At 37.8% G+C, this 17745-nt stretch overlaps 1 protein-coding gene across 1 annotated transcript; it reads left to right on the top strand.

The window, feature by feature from the left end:
• Positions 1-4204: 4204 nt before the first annotated feature.
• Positions 4205-11801, top strand: LOC110470056 (collagenase 3). The gene is made up of 10 exons (XM_021529406.4): positions 4205-4606; positions 4707-4948; positions 5887-6035; positions 6121-6246; positions 7138-7299; positions 7891-8008; positions 8630-8763; positions 9108-9267; positions 9975-10078; positions 10645-11801. Exons 1-10 carry the CDS (start codon positions 4220-4222, stop codon positions 10743-10745), a joined length of 1683 nt encoding a protein of 560 aa, XP_021385081.3. The 5' UTR covers positions 4205-4219; the 3' UTR covers positions 10746-11801.
• Positions 11802-17745: the final 5944 nt, after the last annotated feature.

Genomic DNA, 17745 nt, shown 5'->3' with positions numbered 1-17745 from the left:
GTGCCTACCTCAGTGTAATAAACTGAACTGCTGTCTAGGGATTAGAGAGTGCTTTGACTTCATTGATTATAATGAGACTTCAGGCACAGCACCCAGGAGGGTGCCCAAATTTAGTTCTGCAGACAAAAAGGCAGTTCATCTCTGGTGCCCTTCATCTCTGCTCCACAGTCTACAGGGTCTCACTCAGAGTCTACAGGGTTTCATTCAAACAAGAGTCACTGCCTCTTGGGAATGTTTATGTTTCTTGCTTCTGGCACTGGACCATATTGAACATCTCTGAGCTCCCCAAATACATATTTTTGCCAGCAAATGACATAGGGATACTGCTGTTTAATATAAAAAGGAGTCAGGTTGCTGTAACATCCCCTGTCATACCAGCTCAGTTGTCTTGGCCTCCCCTTTTTACCACAGGTTCCAGAGATGGAGTCCTACCTGGAGAGGCAGAACCAGAGTATTTCCATGTGTTTGGAACTACTCTGAGACTCCATTTACCCATCTGTACAATGGGCCTCAGAATAACATCCTTTTTCCCAGAGGAAACTCATCTAAATGTGATGGCACAGGCCCAGGCACTGGAAATGTTTCACTTGAAATATAACTGCCTTGTGGTAAGAAGCATTAACAAATGGGACCATTGACTTTTGCTTATTTTTCTTAAGCGAAGTGTCTGCTGTTTCAGGGTCAGTGATCATTCACCACATTCACTATATACTGTTATTTTGGGCACCAAACACAGACTGTAAATCAAAACAGGGCACCTTTCAATTATTTGTGTTAGCAAAAGGTAGGTTGAAATCACATGGTTGGCTCAATTCTTGTTTTCAAATAAATAGTACCTAAATGTTGCTTTAAGGCACTTCATTTCTCCTTGACACATCTTCCATCCCCCATTTTCCATTTTTCCTTGGGGGGTGAAGACCATTATGATTATTCCAGTCTCTGCAGTGCCTGTGTAAATTACCATCAGTCCAGCTAACTTTACCCACACCCACAAGATGACAGAATTGCAGAAATTTTGCAGTGCTTGTTGAAATCTTACTAGTCAGCAGTTTTGTGGGTTTCAGAGCTTTTAAAATAAAACTTTCCAGACTTGCTTGTTTGCACTGGGGTCAGCATAAGGTCTATGAACCACGGCTGACTGTTTTTACCTTCATTTACACCTCTCTTCATAGTTTTAAATTAATTTTCTGCTTCAGACAGTGGCATCACCTGATCCATAGATTTTGCACCTTAGAGTGCCCAACACTGGGTGGCTTTGACATTCTTGTTTGTCAGTGCCAGCTTAAAAAATCCCTTTGTTTGAGGTTTTAAAGAGATACTATATATACAGGTAAGACCTTCAGAGGTCTCTACTTAGTTCCCAGCTCAGTCAAGACTTTATCTCCCCTTAAAAATATAATCATAGACTGCATCTATGACACTGTTTAAGAAAAAGGGGGAATAAAACTAATTTTCTTTGAGCCTTTTATTTGCTTGCTTGCATGGCCTTTCACCATTGTTGCTTTGCTTTGTCTACAGAAGACATAAATCCATGCCTCAGTTTAGGCTTCTGGCCACTGATGTTGTATAAATAACAATAAAATGTGTAAGAAAACATATAGGATTCTGTATTTTTACACTGCCAGGACTCTCAAAGGATTTAACTGAACGTTCTGAAAACATGATTCAGCCATAGTACACCCTCACATGGCTCATTGCACACAGTCTTTCAAAAAACAGGTTCAGGTTTAGCCTTTTGATTTACTCCCTGTGACAAAATAGCTACAGACTCCCTGGTGTTTTTTTTTTCTCTTTGTATGTTTTTCTACTCACATGCAGAATCTGTTCACTAGAGTGGACTAGCTCTTCATTTGTTCATTTCATTTAATTCTCCTACAGTAGTAAAGACCCAGCTTTACTCAATTTTTCTTACACAAAGAGAAGTTGTTTTCAGAAAAACTGCCTGTTCTAGTTTATTCCTTTAATTACTTTGCCCATTTTTTATAGTATTCTTTGGAAATCCCTCAGGACAGCTCTCCAAAAGCACCAAAAGCAAAGTTTTTGAAAGAGATTTCATAGTGAACTTCAAATTACTTCAGAGCATTTGTAAAAAAAAAAATCACAGAAAGTGGAAAATCTTTCTTCCTTGCCTAATATATCATTCTCTTAATGCAGGACAATTATAATTATTACTGCTTTGTTGACTGCAGCTTAAACATTTTAAAGAACAGGTCTCCACATCTCCTGGGAGTATTGTTGGGCAGGCTAACAATGTTCTTTAATTTTACTCTTGAGCCAAGCTAAATATTTTTTTTTAGTTCTATATTTATATAATTCAAATATTGTCACAGAATATTTGGTGTCACCTTTAACTGGCAGTAAGCTGACCTATGTTTATTAAGGTAAACCTGAAACCACTGAGCAGTAACTTGGGATCATCTTCTCCTCAAGTGTAATGGACTGATCACATTTTTGCAGTAACAATTGGTTAAGAAATCTCTCCTGTTCCAGAAGCAAAGACCCCAGTGTCTGAGCTGAGAAAGAGTAGTTCTGCAGGGACTTGACACAGAATAAAAACCTTTTAACTACATCTGGTAAGGGGCAGTGATACACAAATGGCAGTATAAAACTGTGCTTTTTTATGTATAAAGAACCTAATTTCAGAGAATTTGGAATTTAGTGGAATGTTACCCATAGAGTTTTAAGCTATTCATTTCACTCATAGATTTCTGAGCTATGTCTGGTAGTGCTGTGTACAGCAATAACATTCCCAGCTTCATCGTCTCCAGGAAAGCATTGCTTACAGCCACAAGAAGCAAAAGGCAACACCACTGCTCTTAAGCTCCACACAAAACAAGCAAAATACACAGTAAACACTGCTTATCTGCTAACTGGGTGTCCCAACATTATTCAAAGCAACTATCAATACAGAAATGTTGGAGGGAAAGAAATGGGACACAGAGGTAACCTGGCAGTCTGCACTAGCAAAGGGTGCACTGGCAGTATGGATCCAGTGCTTGTCCTGAAGCACTTCAGGGGAGAACATTTCTCAGGGAGGTGGAATAACTAATTAACAGTCTTTATATCCATTGCTGAGCAAAAGCCTCAGTGCTGCTGACAGACAGTGTAAAGGACAGTATACAAACTGCTTTAACAGATGTTGCCTGTTCCTAAGTGGTGTGACCATATTTAGCAGTGGCTGAGATGGGCAGAGAGGCAGAAACAGCCTACATAACAAATTCTTCTCAGCTTTATTTGCTTTTGCTGTTTGTCATCATAAAACACACAGCTATCATTGTTTGAGTAATAGAGCTTTTACACATTCAGCTTCACTGATTTTTTGTTGTTTTCCTGTTTTGTCAACAAAGGAAGATCCACATCAGGTACTGTATTCCAGGGTGCCTGTCCCACTGTCTGCCAGAAAGTTGCCTGAGGTTTTCCATACAGGCAAAAGAAATTATCCATGAAAGAGCAAGGCAAATTCAGCAGAAACTACATCTCCCCTTGGACCTGTGCTTGTCAGCAGGTGATATGATACAAGTTATAGCAGGAGATGAGATTGTGGTGATACCTTATGGTTGAGGTATAGTAATGACCATTTCTGTCATAATGGCAGATTTTTCCTGTTATCCACTTCATAAGAAAACAAAATCACATTTTTTAGTTATTTTGACACACAGATCCATTGTCTATCTGTAGCTGGTAGATTGCCTCTCTCAAAGTATTAGCTCTCTCATTGATCTATGTTATCATCTTCTCATAAAGTAAATTAAATTCAGGCTTTTGGAAGATAAATTGTATGAATTAGTCACTCTACATGACCTGCTTTGTTAATAAAAAAATGCTTTTAAATGTTCTTAATCTATTTCCTGATATTTAGCATTTCTGTTTTTGAGTATGTCAGACAGTAAAGTATCCTGTAATATAGATAGAAATTCTCTTTAAGGATCTCTGAATTAACATTTTTGTTAATGCTATGGAGTTATAGTTCTTTACACAAGCAAAATCATATTGTATATTCTATAGTGTTATTTTACTAAAAATTGCTGTTGAAGTAGTATAATTACTGAAAAGACGCAGATTTTACTTTAAAATAAGGATCCTTGTTATGTATTTTTATTGTTTATCAAATGGTAAAAAAGCCAATTTTTCTAGCAAAGAAAAGTAAGTTATTGCAGCATTGTTGCCAGTTATTGCCAGTGGAAGTTACTGCAAAATAATCAACAAGTGTGGTTTGCTTATGCCCATTTCTTCCCGCAGTTTATGTCAATATTCAGAGACCTCATGTTTATACAAAGGTACAGTTTCAGAGCTCTCAGCTGGAGAACGGATGCCTAAACCACAGTGTTGGGGAGGAGAAACAAACCAGCCATCTAAGCATGTTTACTTCCAGCAACAAGGAAGTTCTAACTTGTCTCTAAGTGGTGACTCACTGGGTTGGGACTATAAAAGTAAAGGTAGCTGCTCTCTAAAACATCAGGGCTTCAGACTTCAGAAATCCATCATGATGCAATCAGGACTTGCTACTGTTTTCTTTTTCTTGTTGGGTTTGTCATTTTGCCTGACAATCCCTATTCCCCTTGAAGACAGCCATGAATTCACAGAAAGGGACCTTCAGTTTGCAGAGGTATGGTATAAAATAATTAATTTGCATGTTCCAGTGACAGTAAGCTGCACAGTTACAACTGTTTGGAAATCAGGCTTAATACTCCTTTTCCCCTTCTTAGCGCTATCTCAGGACACACTATGATCTCCGCCCGAATCCTGCTGGCATAATGAAGAAGAGTGGGAACACAGTCGCAGCCAAACTTCGGGAAATGCAAGCTTTTTTTGGCTTGGAGGTGACAGGAAAATTAGATGAAGAAACATATGAGCTGATGCAGAAACCAAGATGTGGCGTCCCAGATGTGGGGGAATATAACTTTTTCCCTAGAAAACTCAAATGGTCAAAAAAGAATTTGACATACAGGTAAATGCCTGGTATTTTGAGTATCATTACTGTTATTACCTTCTTTCCAGGTACGTTGTCCAATGGGTTGCTCAGTACATGAGGTTGATGTGAGAAGGGTGCATTTGAGTTTGACTAAATTAATGTTGCAGTTTAAAACGCTTACAGACCCACTTTTGGAAAGGTGCTCCCAGCTTACGTTGCAGCCCAAGGAAGTACACATGAATTTTTTCCATTGCACTTTGTCATGGAAAAGGAAATCTGGTGGGCTTTAAGCTAGCAACTCCGCATTTGGCCTCCATACAGACACTCAGGACACATCCATGGTGCCAAATGAAAGAGGGGTAGGGTCCCAGATCTTCGGTCAGAGAAATCCCTGTACCATCACCTCAGAAAAGTTGACCTTAGGAGGTGAAGGTCTGACAGTTCAGAAGGTACAGCCTTCTGCTTTAATTCTGCAAGGTCATATATCTGGAGCTTTCAATAGCTACAGACTGAGTTTATCTAGCAGATTCCAAGTATGATAAAATCTCTTCATTCTATAGCTACTGATAAAAGTTTCTTTAATATGGACAATTACAGCCTATGAAAAATCACTTTGGATAATGTTTTGCTCCTCCAGGAAGTAAGGATCATAATATATTTTATATGACATAAAATTTTTGAAGTTACTGGTATGATTTTACTTACTATTGAATATATCTGTCACTTTCTAAATCCTCTGGTGCATAGAAAACCAATTACAGAAAGCTGTTGGATCATTTCAGATATCTGCATTATTTTAATGATGATAGAAATGTTTAATTTTTTTAATACTATGCAGCTGCTAAGCTCCTTGTTATGTGATAAGATCATATAAGAAAAGCAAAAACTTTTCATGAGGTGTACAGTCAATAAAAGTGCAGTGCATATTTCTTCAATTCACACAATTTAACTGGAGATGTTAATCTGTTTGACAGAATTATGAATTACACTTCAGATCTGAGACATAATGAAGTAGACAGAGCTTTCAAAAAAGCGTTTAAAGTTTGGTCTGATGTGACTCCACTGAACTTCACCAGAATACGAAGTGGCATAGCTGATATCATGATCTCCTTTGGCACTAAAGGTAACACAGAACCAGTTGGTTTTATTTTAGAAGTAAACTATATTCCTATATACATAAAATGGATGTTTTGAATTTTGCTTTATAGAACATGGTGACTTCTACCCTTTTGATGGACCCTCTGGATTACTGGCACATGCTTTTCCCCCGGGCCCAGACTATGGAGGAGATGCTCATTTTGATGATGATGAAGTTTGGTCAGATGATTCTAAAGGTAATAGAAGTTCCTGAGATTATTTGAAATTATGATAGATGGAAAATTTATCCCTGTTTGATATCTGTAGACTGTTTTGCCGTTGACTGTTTGTTCATCATTATGTTCACTGTTCACACATAGGATGCTGAGTTTAACCTCCAGTCATAAATGGGAGTTTAACACGTGCTTAGCATAAATTTTAAGATATAACATTCCTAAGTGAAGTGATTACAAAAAAATTACACAATCAAGATTTTGTCATTTTGGCATCTCACTAAAGGCAGCTAGTTCTGATCACAGACTGATGGGCACTGTCTTACTGAAGGCTATAGCAGACATACCTCAGCTGGACACTGCTTGCATTTAATTTGAAAATTCATCACCTTGCCTATTCCGGACAGAATTTAATAGAACAAAACACTATTTTTTTCAGCACTGGATTAGGTCACCCTCCTGGCATTAATGCTAATTTCTTCAATAATGGACTCTCTTCCTCAGATGAATTCCCAACAAAATGTTCTTGATTTGAGTAAGACCAAGACTTCACCTTAGATCTTTCCAGTGTTGCTAAGAAATTTCAAGAAATGTAAATCTCCTTACATAGTAACACTGTCATGAAAGAGTTAGGCTGAACACCAGCTATGAGACACTAGATCTCTTAGGCCCTTATTAATATCTATCATAGTTCAAAAATCACAAGCAATTATATCTAGTAGAAGGTGTCCCTGCTCAAGGCAGGGGGTTGGAACTAGGTGGTCTTTAAGGTCCCAAACCTTACTATGACTTCATGAATTATGCAGAATTTTTCCTTATATTCAGTTGTGTCATTCATTGTCTCATGTTAAAGCACAGTGTCAAGTATGGTGATGCAAAGAGATACACATTTACTTTTGCTGTGGTTTGTTATAGGCTATAACTTGTTTCTTGTTGCTGCCCATGAATTTGGTCATTCACTGGGACTTGAACACTCTAGAGACCCTGGAGCTTTGATGTTCCCAATCTACACATACACTGGAAAATCTGGTTTTGTGCTTCCTGATGATGATGTGCAAGGGATCCAAGAACTCTATGGTAAATCTGTATAATATATAGTATTTATCTCCTGTATCATTATAGCCTGCTGCAGATGCACTGCACTGTTACTGTGAGCTGTATGTGTTCAGTAACAACAGTCATGATCAGTTAAGAAGGATTCACTGGAACAGGAGATGCTTAGATTTAGTAGTTGAGAGGGGAGAAAAAATAACTAATACTGCAGAGAACAGCTGGTCTTCACTGACCTCTTTCCTTTAGTGGTAGGTGATGGGGACCAGAGTCCTTCTATTTTTTGACCTGCCTGAAAAGAGAAGGTAAAACAGAGTCTAAAGGTAGAAACAGAACTATCCATGTTTCATTATGAAAAGCATAAGATTTTTGAGGACCTTCAAAACTTGGGATAAAGAAAGCAAGTTTATTTAACACCTTTGCAGCACACTTGAACTGCAAAGTTCATAAATTAATTTGGCTAGAGGAAAGAGACAATACATTTTTCTGTAAATTTTTTTTACCTGTTATGTTTGTATTCATTATGATCTTGGGAGATCTTCCAATTTCTGTTCAATACCATGATCAATAGACAGCAAATTAACATTTTCAAGCTTACATCATGCGATATCATTCCAGGTGCTGGAGACAAAGATCCCAACCCAAAACATCCCAAAACACCAGAGAAATGTGATGTAGAATTATCACTTGATGCAATAACAGAACTTCGTGGAGAAATGCTGGTCTTCAAGGACAGGTAATGACACTTTCACATCAAGGATGGTGGGTACTGGATAAAGTTTGAGCAACCAAAAACACCCTTTCAGGTTTTGTTACTAAAGATTTTGGTAAGTATGCATTTAAAAGAGCACCAATCAATATAGATATCTGTTAAGAAATTGCATCATATATCTTTTTATGTGGGATTTATAATGCAGCTACAGACTTGACTTCCCAGCAATATGAAGATAATATGGCTGAAGACTGACACTTTTGTTCACATTTTTAAATTCATGGGATTTTCTTCAACAGGCATAAATCTGCTAATTTTATTTGGGTGAAGTTGTACTGCATTCAGGAGCTTCACATAGGACAGCAGTGTTTCTCTTATTCTAAAAGAAAGAAGCTTAAAATTTGTTATTGTTTGAGGTGATCACTGTGTCAGTGACAGAAATGGTCTGCAGCTGATGGCTGTGAGGAAAGGAAAGGAAAGGAAAGGTCTAAGAGGGGCTCAGTCTATTCAATATTCTGTGATATGAAAATCATTAATTCACCAGTAATTTATTTTAACTATTGTAAAGATACTTGTCTTAACAAAGATATTGCTATTCTACAGTATGACAAGAAACATAAAATATATCTTCCTTTTCTGAACTAGATTTTTCTGGCGACTGCACCCTCAGATGGTAGAGGCAGAACTAGTGTTACTTAAGTCCTTTTGGCCAGAGCTTCCAAATAAAATAGATGCAGCTTATGAAAATCCCATCAAAGATCTTGTGTTCATGTTTAAAGGTGAGTTTTCAATTTTGTTGTTGGCAGAAAAATACACATATTAACTCAAGCTCAACAGGTGGTATAGAGGTAATCAATTGAAGAATAAAACATCCTACCCTCCTTGCTCGAAAAACAAACGGTTTCACCTCATGCACATCTATAAAATTTTCAGTGAGTTAGGAGACGTACAATTTAATTAGGATGCCCAGAATCATAGTATAAATAATCTAATACCTACTGAGTATGTGACCTAACAATCTGTTTGTTTCTATGAAAATAGGGGTCACGGTTTCCTCATTTTATTCTTTTCTCACAGCTGAGTCCTTGCAAAAGACTCACTCATACTTTGTTCGTATTTTCAGGAAAGAAAGTCTGGGCTTTGAATGGTTACGACATAGTTGAAGACTTCCCTAAAAAGATATATGAAATGGGATTCCCAAAAGAAATGAGAAGAATAGATGCAGCCGTCCACGTTAAAGACACTGGCAAGACTCTCTTTTTTACTGGAAATAAGTACTGGAGGTAAGCTGGAGACAGGTCAGTTTTGGTGTCCCTAGTCATAACCTGTCCAGCTGTATGAAAAGATCAGGAGTTTGGTTCAAACCAGGCATTTGGCCAATCCATTCTGTGATTTTCATTGGTGCTACAGCTCTCTACAACATGTTGTAAAGGTGTATGCAAGGCTTTTACAAAAATATGGGCACAGATTTTAAAAGCTGAATGAGTGTAAGGAAATGAGAACAAAGTGCTCTAATATGGGAGAATTTCTAATGTGGTCATGCCTGCTAGACAAATTTCCCATCTTGCCTCCTTGAGTTGCTTGTGTGACATGCAATGGTATCAGTCCCACCCTAAGGTGTCTCTTTTTTACTGTCCATGAGTGGGGCTCACGCATAATTAAGACATTACCACCCCTTCCCACTATCGCTGGGTCAAGCAGCCTCAGGATAGGTTCATAGTACCAATACATCCAGGTACAGTTATCTCCATATAACACATACTTTATAGATCAATTCTGAAAACTTAGCTCTATTTGCTTTGTGTTCATTCCACTTCTGGTGCAGGTGTGCCATCTATCACCCTGTGTTTTACCATTGCACTAGACAGAAAGCACCCAAAGACTGATGGCTTGCTTTGGGTGCGGGTAACTTCAACACATACAAAGGGCACAGGCCAAACTCCCAGGCTGTTCCAATCTCCTGATTTTTTTTATTTTGTTTTCAATATAGTTATGATGAAGAGGCAGAGGTTATGGACACAGGCTACCCCAGGCTCATAGAGGAAGAATTTGCAGGAATTGGTGATAAAGTGGATGCAGTCTATGAAAGAAATGGTATGTAATCTGATAATGAAGCTTTATTACAATTAATTGCCCTTGAAACTTGAGATTAATGTCTTGTAGAAAATGATGCATATATAATTTAAATTTCTTCACATCAAAACTTCTGTTTTTGACTGAGTCAGTTTTCTGATCTAAATTATGCTCTGGCCAAAAAAAGAGCTCCTTGTTTAGGGAACCTAAAGTGACATGCTTATAGTAGAAGTATTGTAATGTAATACCTGGAGCCCATTCCTATCCAGTTTTTCAGGAGTGTTTCTGAGTCAGTGTCTTAAAATGCCAACCCTGTATCTTCCTGATCAAGTGCAATTAGAATTTGACACAAGATTAAAGAATATCAGTACTTTTAAAACTCTGATCCATTTCATTCTAAATGGAATGAGGATCTTTAAAAAATTTAGCTCAGCATTCTAAATATGAAAATATTGCACTTGATTTATTAAAAATGTAAGCAACATAATTACTATTTTAATAATAATTTTGATATGACACCACAATTTCTTAATTCTAATTCTAGAATTAGAATATTTCTAATTCTTTTAAACTTTCTTTTTCCATAGGTTACCTCTACTTCTTCAATGGACCACTGCAGTTCGAATACAGCATCTGGAGTCAAAGAATTGTCCGTGTTCTGCATACTAACTCCTTGTTTTGGTGCTAATTACAGCTGAGTGCCATGTCATAGGCTGCAGAGCAGCTTGTAGTGTATGGGAATATTAGTAAAGTGGGCATTTAGGTGTACCAAAGGACAGCAAGGTTCTATGAACAAGTACTAGTCTACCTACAACCAAATGTACACTGTACATATGGACTTATACAGCTGCATGTCAGTCTGGAATTGATTTAACTTAATAGGAAAGGAGAAAATAAATTGTTAGCATTTCAAGGTGCATTACACCATTTAAAGTTTGTCTAGTATTGAAGTGATGCTGGATACATCACACACTTTCATGAACACTACTAATTCCCAGTATTCTGAGCACATCTAGCACCTTTCAAGGATCTCTCAGCATATCCCAAGAAATAGACCTGGTAAACCCAGGACCTTTATGCTTTTAAACTAATTCTTCTTCCCTTTTTGAAATTCCTTTTAACATACTGGGAATTCAGATGTGTAATGAATGAGTGAGGAATGTATGGTGACTCCCTGAGCAAGTAACACCAGGCAGCAATGATGACATTTGGGAATTCAAAAGTATTTGACTATACTGAATGGGAATATCCCCCAGGAAGCAGATGCCTATGCCATCTTCAGAACAAGGAGAAGGTACAGAAACAGTGAGATGTCATTCCAAAGCAGACAGGAAAGCAGAAAAAGGGAAAAGTACTCCCTGGAGAAATGAGAAATTGTAAACCTGTATGATACTGGGAAAACCAGAAGGAAGCAGCTACAAGAGAATCATGCATATTCAAACTGTGCATGATGCTACACCTGGTATCAAAGTTCAAATATTTTCAGCTGGTGTTAACTGAAGTGACATTTACAGAGGTTATACCTGTTCCAGAAGAGAACCTGAACATCCAAAGCAGAATATTGAAAATAATATATTTTTTCATGTTGGCCACTCTTTTAATATCTATATTAGTTTTTTTCAGTATATTGTAATATTTTGTTTTGTTCTGTTCTGTTTTTTTTTTAATCAATGCAAATTATGTGAGACTGTGATTATTTTGATTTTTTAAAAATAATATTAAATAAACTGGAGAAATAAATTGACATTGTAAAATTACTTAATTTTTTTTTATGCTACCTGTCACAGAAGCAATACAGAGCTATTGGGCAAAATAAATCAAGATCCCTAACCTATGCATTTTATTCATTAAGATTTTCACCTCTGTTTGAAAATAAAATTTACTTTTTGCCCCTTCAAGAAAAATAATTTTATGGAAAAGAGGAAAGACAGAAGAGTGAAAAACATAAACACCCCTCAAATCTGCAAAATAAGAACTAAGTTTGAATTAGGCCTTATCATTACAGAAAGAATGAGAAACTATCAAGATATACTGGTAAAAACATCTTAGTTTGTATGTTAAATATTAGCAATTAATTAAAACTACATTGTCCTGTTCTTTCTTCTCAAAAAGAACCCCTAAGTTGATCACTCAGCCAGGCCTGCCAAGCAAAGCTCACCAACAATTAATATCTTTAAACAGACATAAATAACCAGGCTTACCTAGTGGTGGGCTAGGTGTGGTTAATTCTGTTGCTCACACAACATAGATGGTTGGTTGCAATAACCTAACATATTGAGAGCTCTCTTCTGAACATAAAATTGTGAGCTGGTGAATTCCAGACCTTATTATGCTTAAAAGAAATGCATGAAACCAGAACAGGGAAAAACCTATGCAAAATGAAAAACTTGAAGTGAACTTAAATAAATGTTCATTTTATAATAAAATATTGAGAAAACTGCCAGGGAAAAAGTCAGTACAATTCTCTAAGCATAACAAACAGAATTTGGTTCAATTACATATAAAAAGTTTTGACAGAGTGTGCCTGAAAAAATATGTTTGATATTGGGCTGAAGTTTCACTTTGTTACTTTGGCAGTGCAGTAAAGCTTTGGACATAGTCCTCATTTTTCTCAGTAAAAAGACGCACTGAAAAATTTTATCAAAATAATAATGAATCTTCCATAAGGGCCAGCTGTTGAGTCTGAGTCTTCTGTGTTTCAAAGGTTTGACATGAGCTGTTCTGGGTAAAGGAATGCAAATGTGGACAGGGAAGCAAGGAGAAGCAATGAATGGCTTTCACATCTATGTGAATTTCTGTTAACATTGAACATTTGTCAGGGGAAAAAGGTACTGCATAGGAAGCTGGACCTTCAAAAGGCTTCAGCATGATCATATCCAGCTGCTATCCAGCCCAAACAGACAGATTCCTGTTAGCTGCTTGGCTGACTGGAAGCAGCCTTTGACACAAGTCCAAGCACGGCTCCAGCTTCTGTGTCCACATCCCCAGCGAGAGATGGGAGCTGTTCTGTGGTTAACTCTACCTCAGCTGAGGAAAGTACCGGGCTGCCAGTTCCTGGCATTTGGTTGAGCAAAACAAAATGGAAAAAATTTCTTGTGCTGTGAAAATAGAAGGCTGAGATCAGAGCCAGAGGGATCCTGTTGCTGCTGTCAGCCAAACACGAAAACTCTCCACAATACCTTGTGCCCTGGGATCCACTGCCACCACATGAGAATAACATTGCACAGGTGACTGGTGAGAATCACATGGAATGTCACCCAAGACTGTTAAGAATTGAAGTATTTTTCCAGAGGCAGAAACTGAATTGACTGGTTTCCCTGAGATGTGAGTGGGGAAAGGACCACAAGGAGGCTGAAGCAGCTATGTCCCAGGATGTAATACAAGCAGAACTAATAACTTCCTACCAGGTTGCCAGTTTTTTATATGGAACTACATAAATCCACCTAGTACTAGGGAATGGACAGAATTGTCAGTACCTAATAGTAGAAACTTATCAGGGAGGTTTAAGTTGGATATTAGGAAAAGGTTCTTCACCCAGAGCATGGCTGGCGACTGGACCAGGCTCCCCAAGAAAGTGGTCACAGTGTCAGCCTGACAGAGCTCAAGGAGCACTTGAACAATGCTCTCAGGCACATGGTGTGACTCTTGGGGATGTCCTGTGCAGAGCCAGGAGTTGGACTAGATCTTTGTGGGTCCTTCCTACTCAGCACATTCTGTGATTTTGTGATTCTGTGATTCTGTGATTGATTCTGTGATTCTGTGACTACTACATGAACATTGATTAATGTGTCTTTTAAATCCATGTTGATCTCTGCTATGAATGGTGATTTGAAAGAGAACAAAGGATAAGGCAAGAAAAGGAATCTGTCGGATTCTCCTCAGGGAGCTTTCTGTCCTGATAGCATGATCCTGAACAAGGAGGATTTAGAGAATGCAAATATATATTCCAGGTGAGGAAAAAAGTAAGCAAACATAATTTAAACTTTCCAAAGCGAGAAATTAAGCAACAATGTAAGAATTTCCATGAACTACTAGTACCTGAGGAACTTGAGGAGGAATTCAAAGTTATAAGAATGGGGTATTTTTTCTTAGCATAATCTCCAGAAATCTATTCTAAAGACACTAGATGGCAGTGACAGCTTTGCTTCTTAGAGACTTTGCACAGAATTTAAAATTGTAATGGTGAGTAAGGAAGCCACAACTATACTGAGTTCTTACATTTTGTGAAGGCATAAAAAACCCCAACACTAATAAAGAGAATTTAAATATTTCTTCTATTGAAATGCAGATCACTGAGTAAAAAGGATATAATAATGTTCAGGAAGCTTCTAGATATATTCACTATCAGGGATACTAATTTTTTAGTCTTTTCCAGAATTCAATGCAAAACACTTCAAACAGCACACCTTTGTCCTAGGCACAATGTAACCCCTTAGTCTAACCTCATTCAATGGAAAATTACACATGCACATGTATAGATATGTTCTAACTTCCTGGGAACATTTTAACCCTTCATAAAGCCTTACTGAGTCTAGAGAGGAGAATCTATTGTTTCAGTATTTTCTCAGACTGGCTTAAACAAGAATTTAGACCTCAGCCTTCAGCCTAGGTCAAAGAACTGCACAGTCAGTTCTGTTGTGGTGGGTGTGTGTTCACTGGTTCTGTTGGAGATGTTTTCTGTTCACACATATACAATTAAACAATACTTTGTGGAAATATTGATGGCCCACTAACCAGAAAGCTTATCTGGGATGTAGGATCAAGACCTTCTGTCAATTATTTTTAGGGGTTTTTGCACAAAGAGAGGTGTCTGCACACACTGTGAGTCTGTACCAGTTTTGGGGTTTGGTGGTTCTGCTGCTTCTGATGAAAAACATTTCCAAGTTCCTCAGTAATTCTCCCTGAGATGATGCAGAGGGTACAAAGCCCACACAGATTACCTCCAGCCTATGATTCTTCTCTTTCCTGCTTAACACAGGGGATGTGTACATCCATTTTAGTCACAGCCTTTTGATTATATACTGTAGTTTGAATTTCCAAGCAGTGCTGTTCAGGACTACCTCTGGCACTCACTTTACCTATCTGCCAAGTGCTGTGCTACAGAGAGTGTGCTCTGCCCCTGCCCCTTTACTCACAGAAAATGGATCAAAGAATATCTTCCTCTAAGGAAACTCTTACCAGGAAGCAGACAAGCAACTTTCAGTTCCTTATTTAAATGTCATATAAAAATTTTCCTACTGCCACAGTAATACAGGATGGTGCATTTCTGTGTACATTGGAATGAGCCATCCATGTTGTGTCTTGACTTTTTGTTGGACTACACCAGAATCCTACCACTGGGCAGGAGGAGCCTGATGGAGCAGTGTCCTCAGAATAGTCACATCCATACTCTGTAGACACTGCTGGACCTTACATGCTCTTATGTGATCCTGTTCTGGTCTTCTTAAAAGAGGTAGTTGGGTCATTCCCAGGACCAAGTGTTGCTTTCTTAGCCCAAATGATACTATTACAGCCTCTGTAATCTCTCTGTAATCTCTCTGTAATCTCACAGGGATTACCACCCTATGAAGAAAGAAAAAAAATTATTTTTATTTCTGCATGATTTTTGTTGTGTGAACATATCCTTCACAGGAAGAAAAAAATTATATAGCCCTCCTCAGAGATTGTCATCCTAAGAAGAACTTGAGAAAGTCTGTTGGGAATCAGCCATGTCTGAAGGGTCTGGAGTTGACAGTGTCCTTCCCACTATCTGTTTATCTAGAAAATGTCCTTTTCAGACTCAGCTCAGACTGTTCTACAATTCTATGATTATATGGTTAAATTAATGGTTCCAGGTTGTTTTCAGGAGAATCAGAAGATTTTATAAATCTTACTCCTGGTCCAAATTATGTGCTATTTTGCTATAGCACATTGGTGGTACAATGGCAAATAAATCAGGCAGAGCTGCATGATGGGGTCAAAAACCATCAGTGGTGCAGAGAAGACAGGGTGAGATAAGTGTCAGAAAAAACTTGGTCATGAAAGCTGCAAGGGCCCATGGGATGAAACATCATGTTTGAGGTCTCCCAAGGGAAGCTGCAGTACAAATAAGCCAGGACAGAGTGGTCTGTGCAGTGCCACAGTGCAGTTTCATCAAGGGGCAGCCAGGATGTGCCAGGCAGCTGGAACAGCTGACCTTGGTAAAATGCTTGCTCTCATCCTAGTTACATATTCTGATATGTTGGTCTCAGTTGATTAGACTAGACCCTACAGGCAAAAACAATAAAGGAAAGCTATTTTCATTATTCTAGCTGAGCCTAAACACAAGGTTGGTTTATGTCTCAAAGTAGCCCATATCAGAGAGTAAGCTGATAGCTGGGCTATCCAGCTGTACTTTCCAGGAATCACCCAAGGACTCTTCCAAGTGAAAAGTTTGGGTCTGTAACACTAATAATTTAGCACTTTTTTTTACTTCTTTTTTTTTTTTTTTTGTTTTTTTTTTTTTTTTTGAGAAAATGCTTTGGGAAGATTTTTGTAGTTCCAATGTAGATAGTCTGCAACAAAACACAGGGAAAAAAGCTCCAGTAGGGTCACTTGGCTCACCAATTATCTTGTATATGAGTACATATTTCCAACACTGAGGTCAATTTCTGATTAAGAAAGACAAAAATTAAATTGCACACTCAACAGCACAACAGAAATGTCCTGTCTAAAATTCTGTTGAAAATCATGGTGCAGGAAATAAAATTCACCCAGGTCTATCTGCAGTGGTAGAAAACAGTGGATGACATTGCAACAGGGAGATAGAGATCTATAACAGGAGAATGAGGATGTAGTAGGAAATAAAAAGCAAGTGATAGCATCAGCTTATTTCCAATTACTGTATTTGTATAATCAATATTAGTATCTGGAACACTTCAGATACTAATATTAAAAAAGAAGTAATCAATAAATGTCTGTTAGGATCTGAACCAAGATTCAAACAAAACAAAAATATTAACATAGACTTCACTTGGTTTTGGTTCAGGGAATAATTGCTGAGATAACAGCTGCTTTGCAAACTGCTTTGGGAAATCATTGCTCTCATATAAGCAGTCTCAAAGTTAATAGTAATTTTAGAGAAGATAATATAAACACATTTTTTGAAACAGCCCCTGGATCTGGTACCATTCAAGCATTTCAGAAAAAGGGCAGCAAAAGCCCTTTGGCAGTTTTCTGCTGAGTGCCAAGGAGGAAACACGCAGCTCAGAACTTTGCATTCAGGAATTTTCTGTGCTATGTTCATCTGACTTAGAGTATGAGTTACACTCACTGAAACTGAGTCACTTTATGCACAAAATAAATATCGGATGTGGGCTCCTTCTCCCTCTATGAGGCTTCACAAGCATCAACTCCAGAAGGAAAATACTTGTTGAAATTTCAAGCTTAAACAATCTAGTGCTGTGCATGCAGCCTTAAATAAACACCGGAAATTTTAATTGTTATGATTTGTCTTGTTCTATTAATAGCTCTCTGTATTAAAATTTTCATAGCACCCCAAGGATGACTTGCATTATGTTGACATGTGTTTAAACTGTGACATTTCTCCTTTAATCTAATCATTAGAGTCACAGAATGTCAGCAATACCCAGCTGTTCAAATCAGGCCATCTTAGATGGTCCTATTATTTTTTATCCATAATGGAAATGCAGAGTAAATAAGATCCTGTC

Source organism: Lonchura striata, chromosome 1 (genome assembly GCF_050655825.1).
Source record: "Lonchura striata isolate lonStrDom1 chromosome 1, ASM5065582v1, whole genome shotgun sequence".
NCBI lineage: Eukaryota > Metazoa > Chordata > Aves > Passeriformes > Estrildidae > Lonchura > Lonchura striata.
Note: the sequence above shows the minus strand (reverse complement) of the source record. Positions and strands in the feature narration are given on the sequence as shown.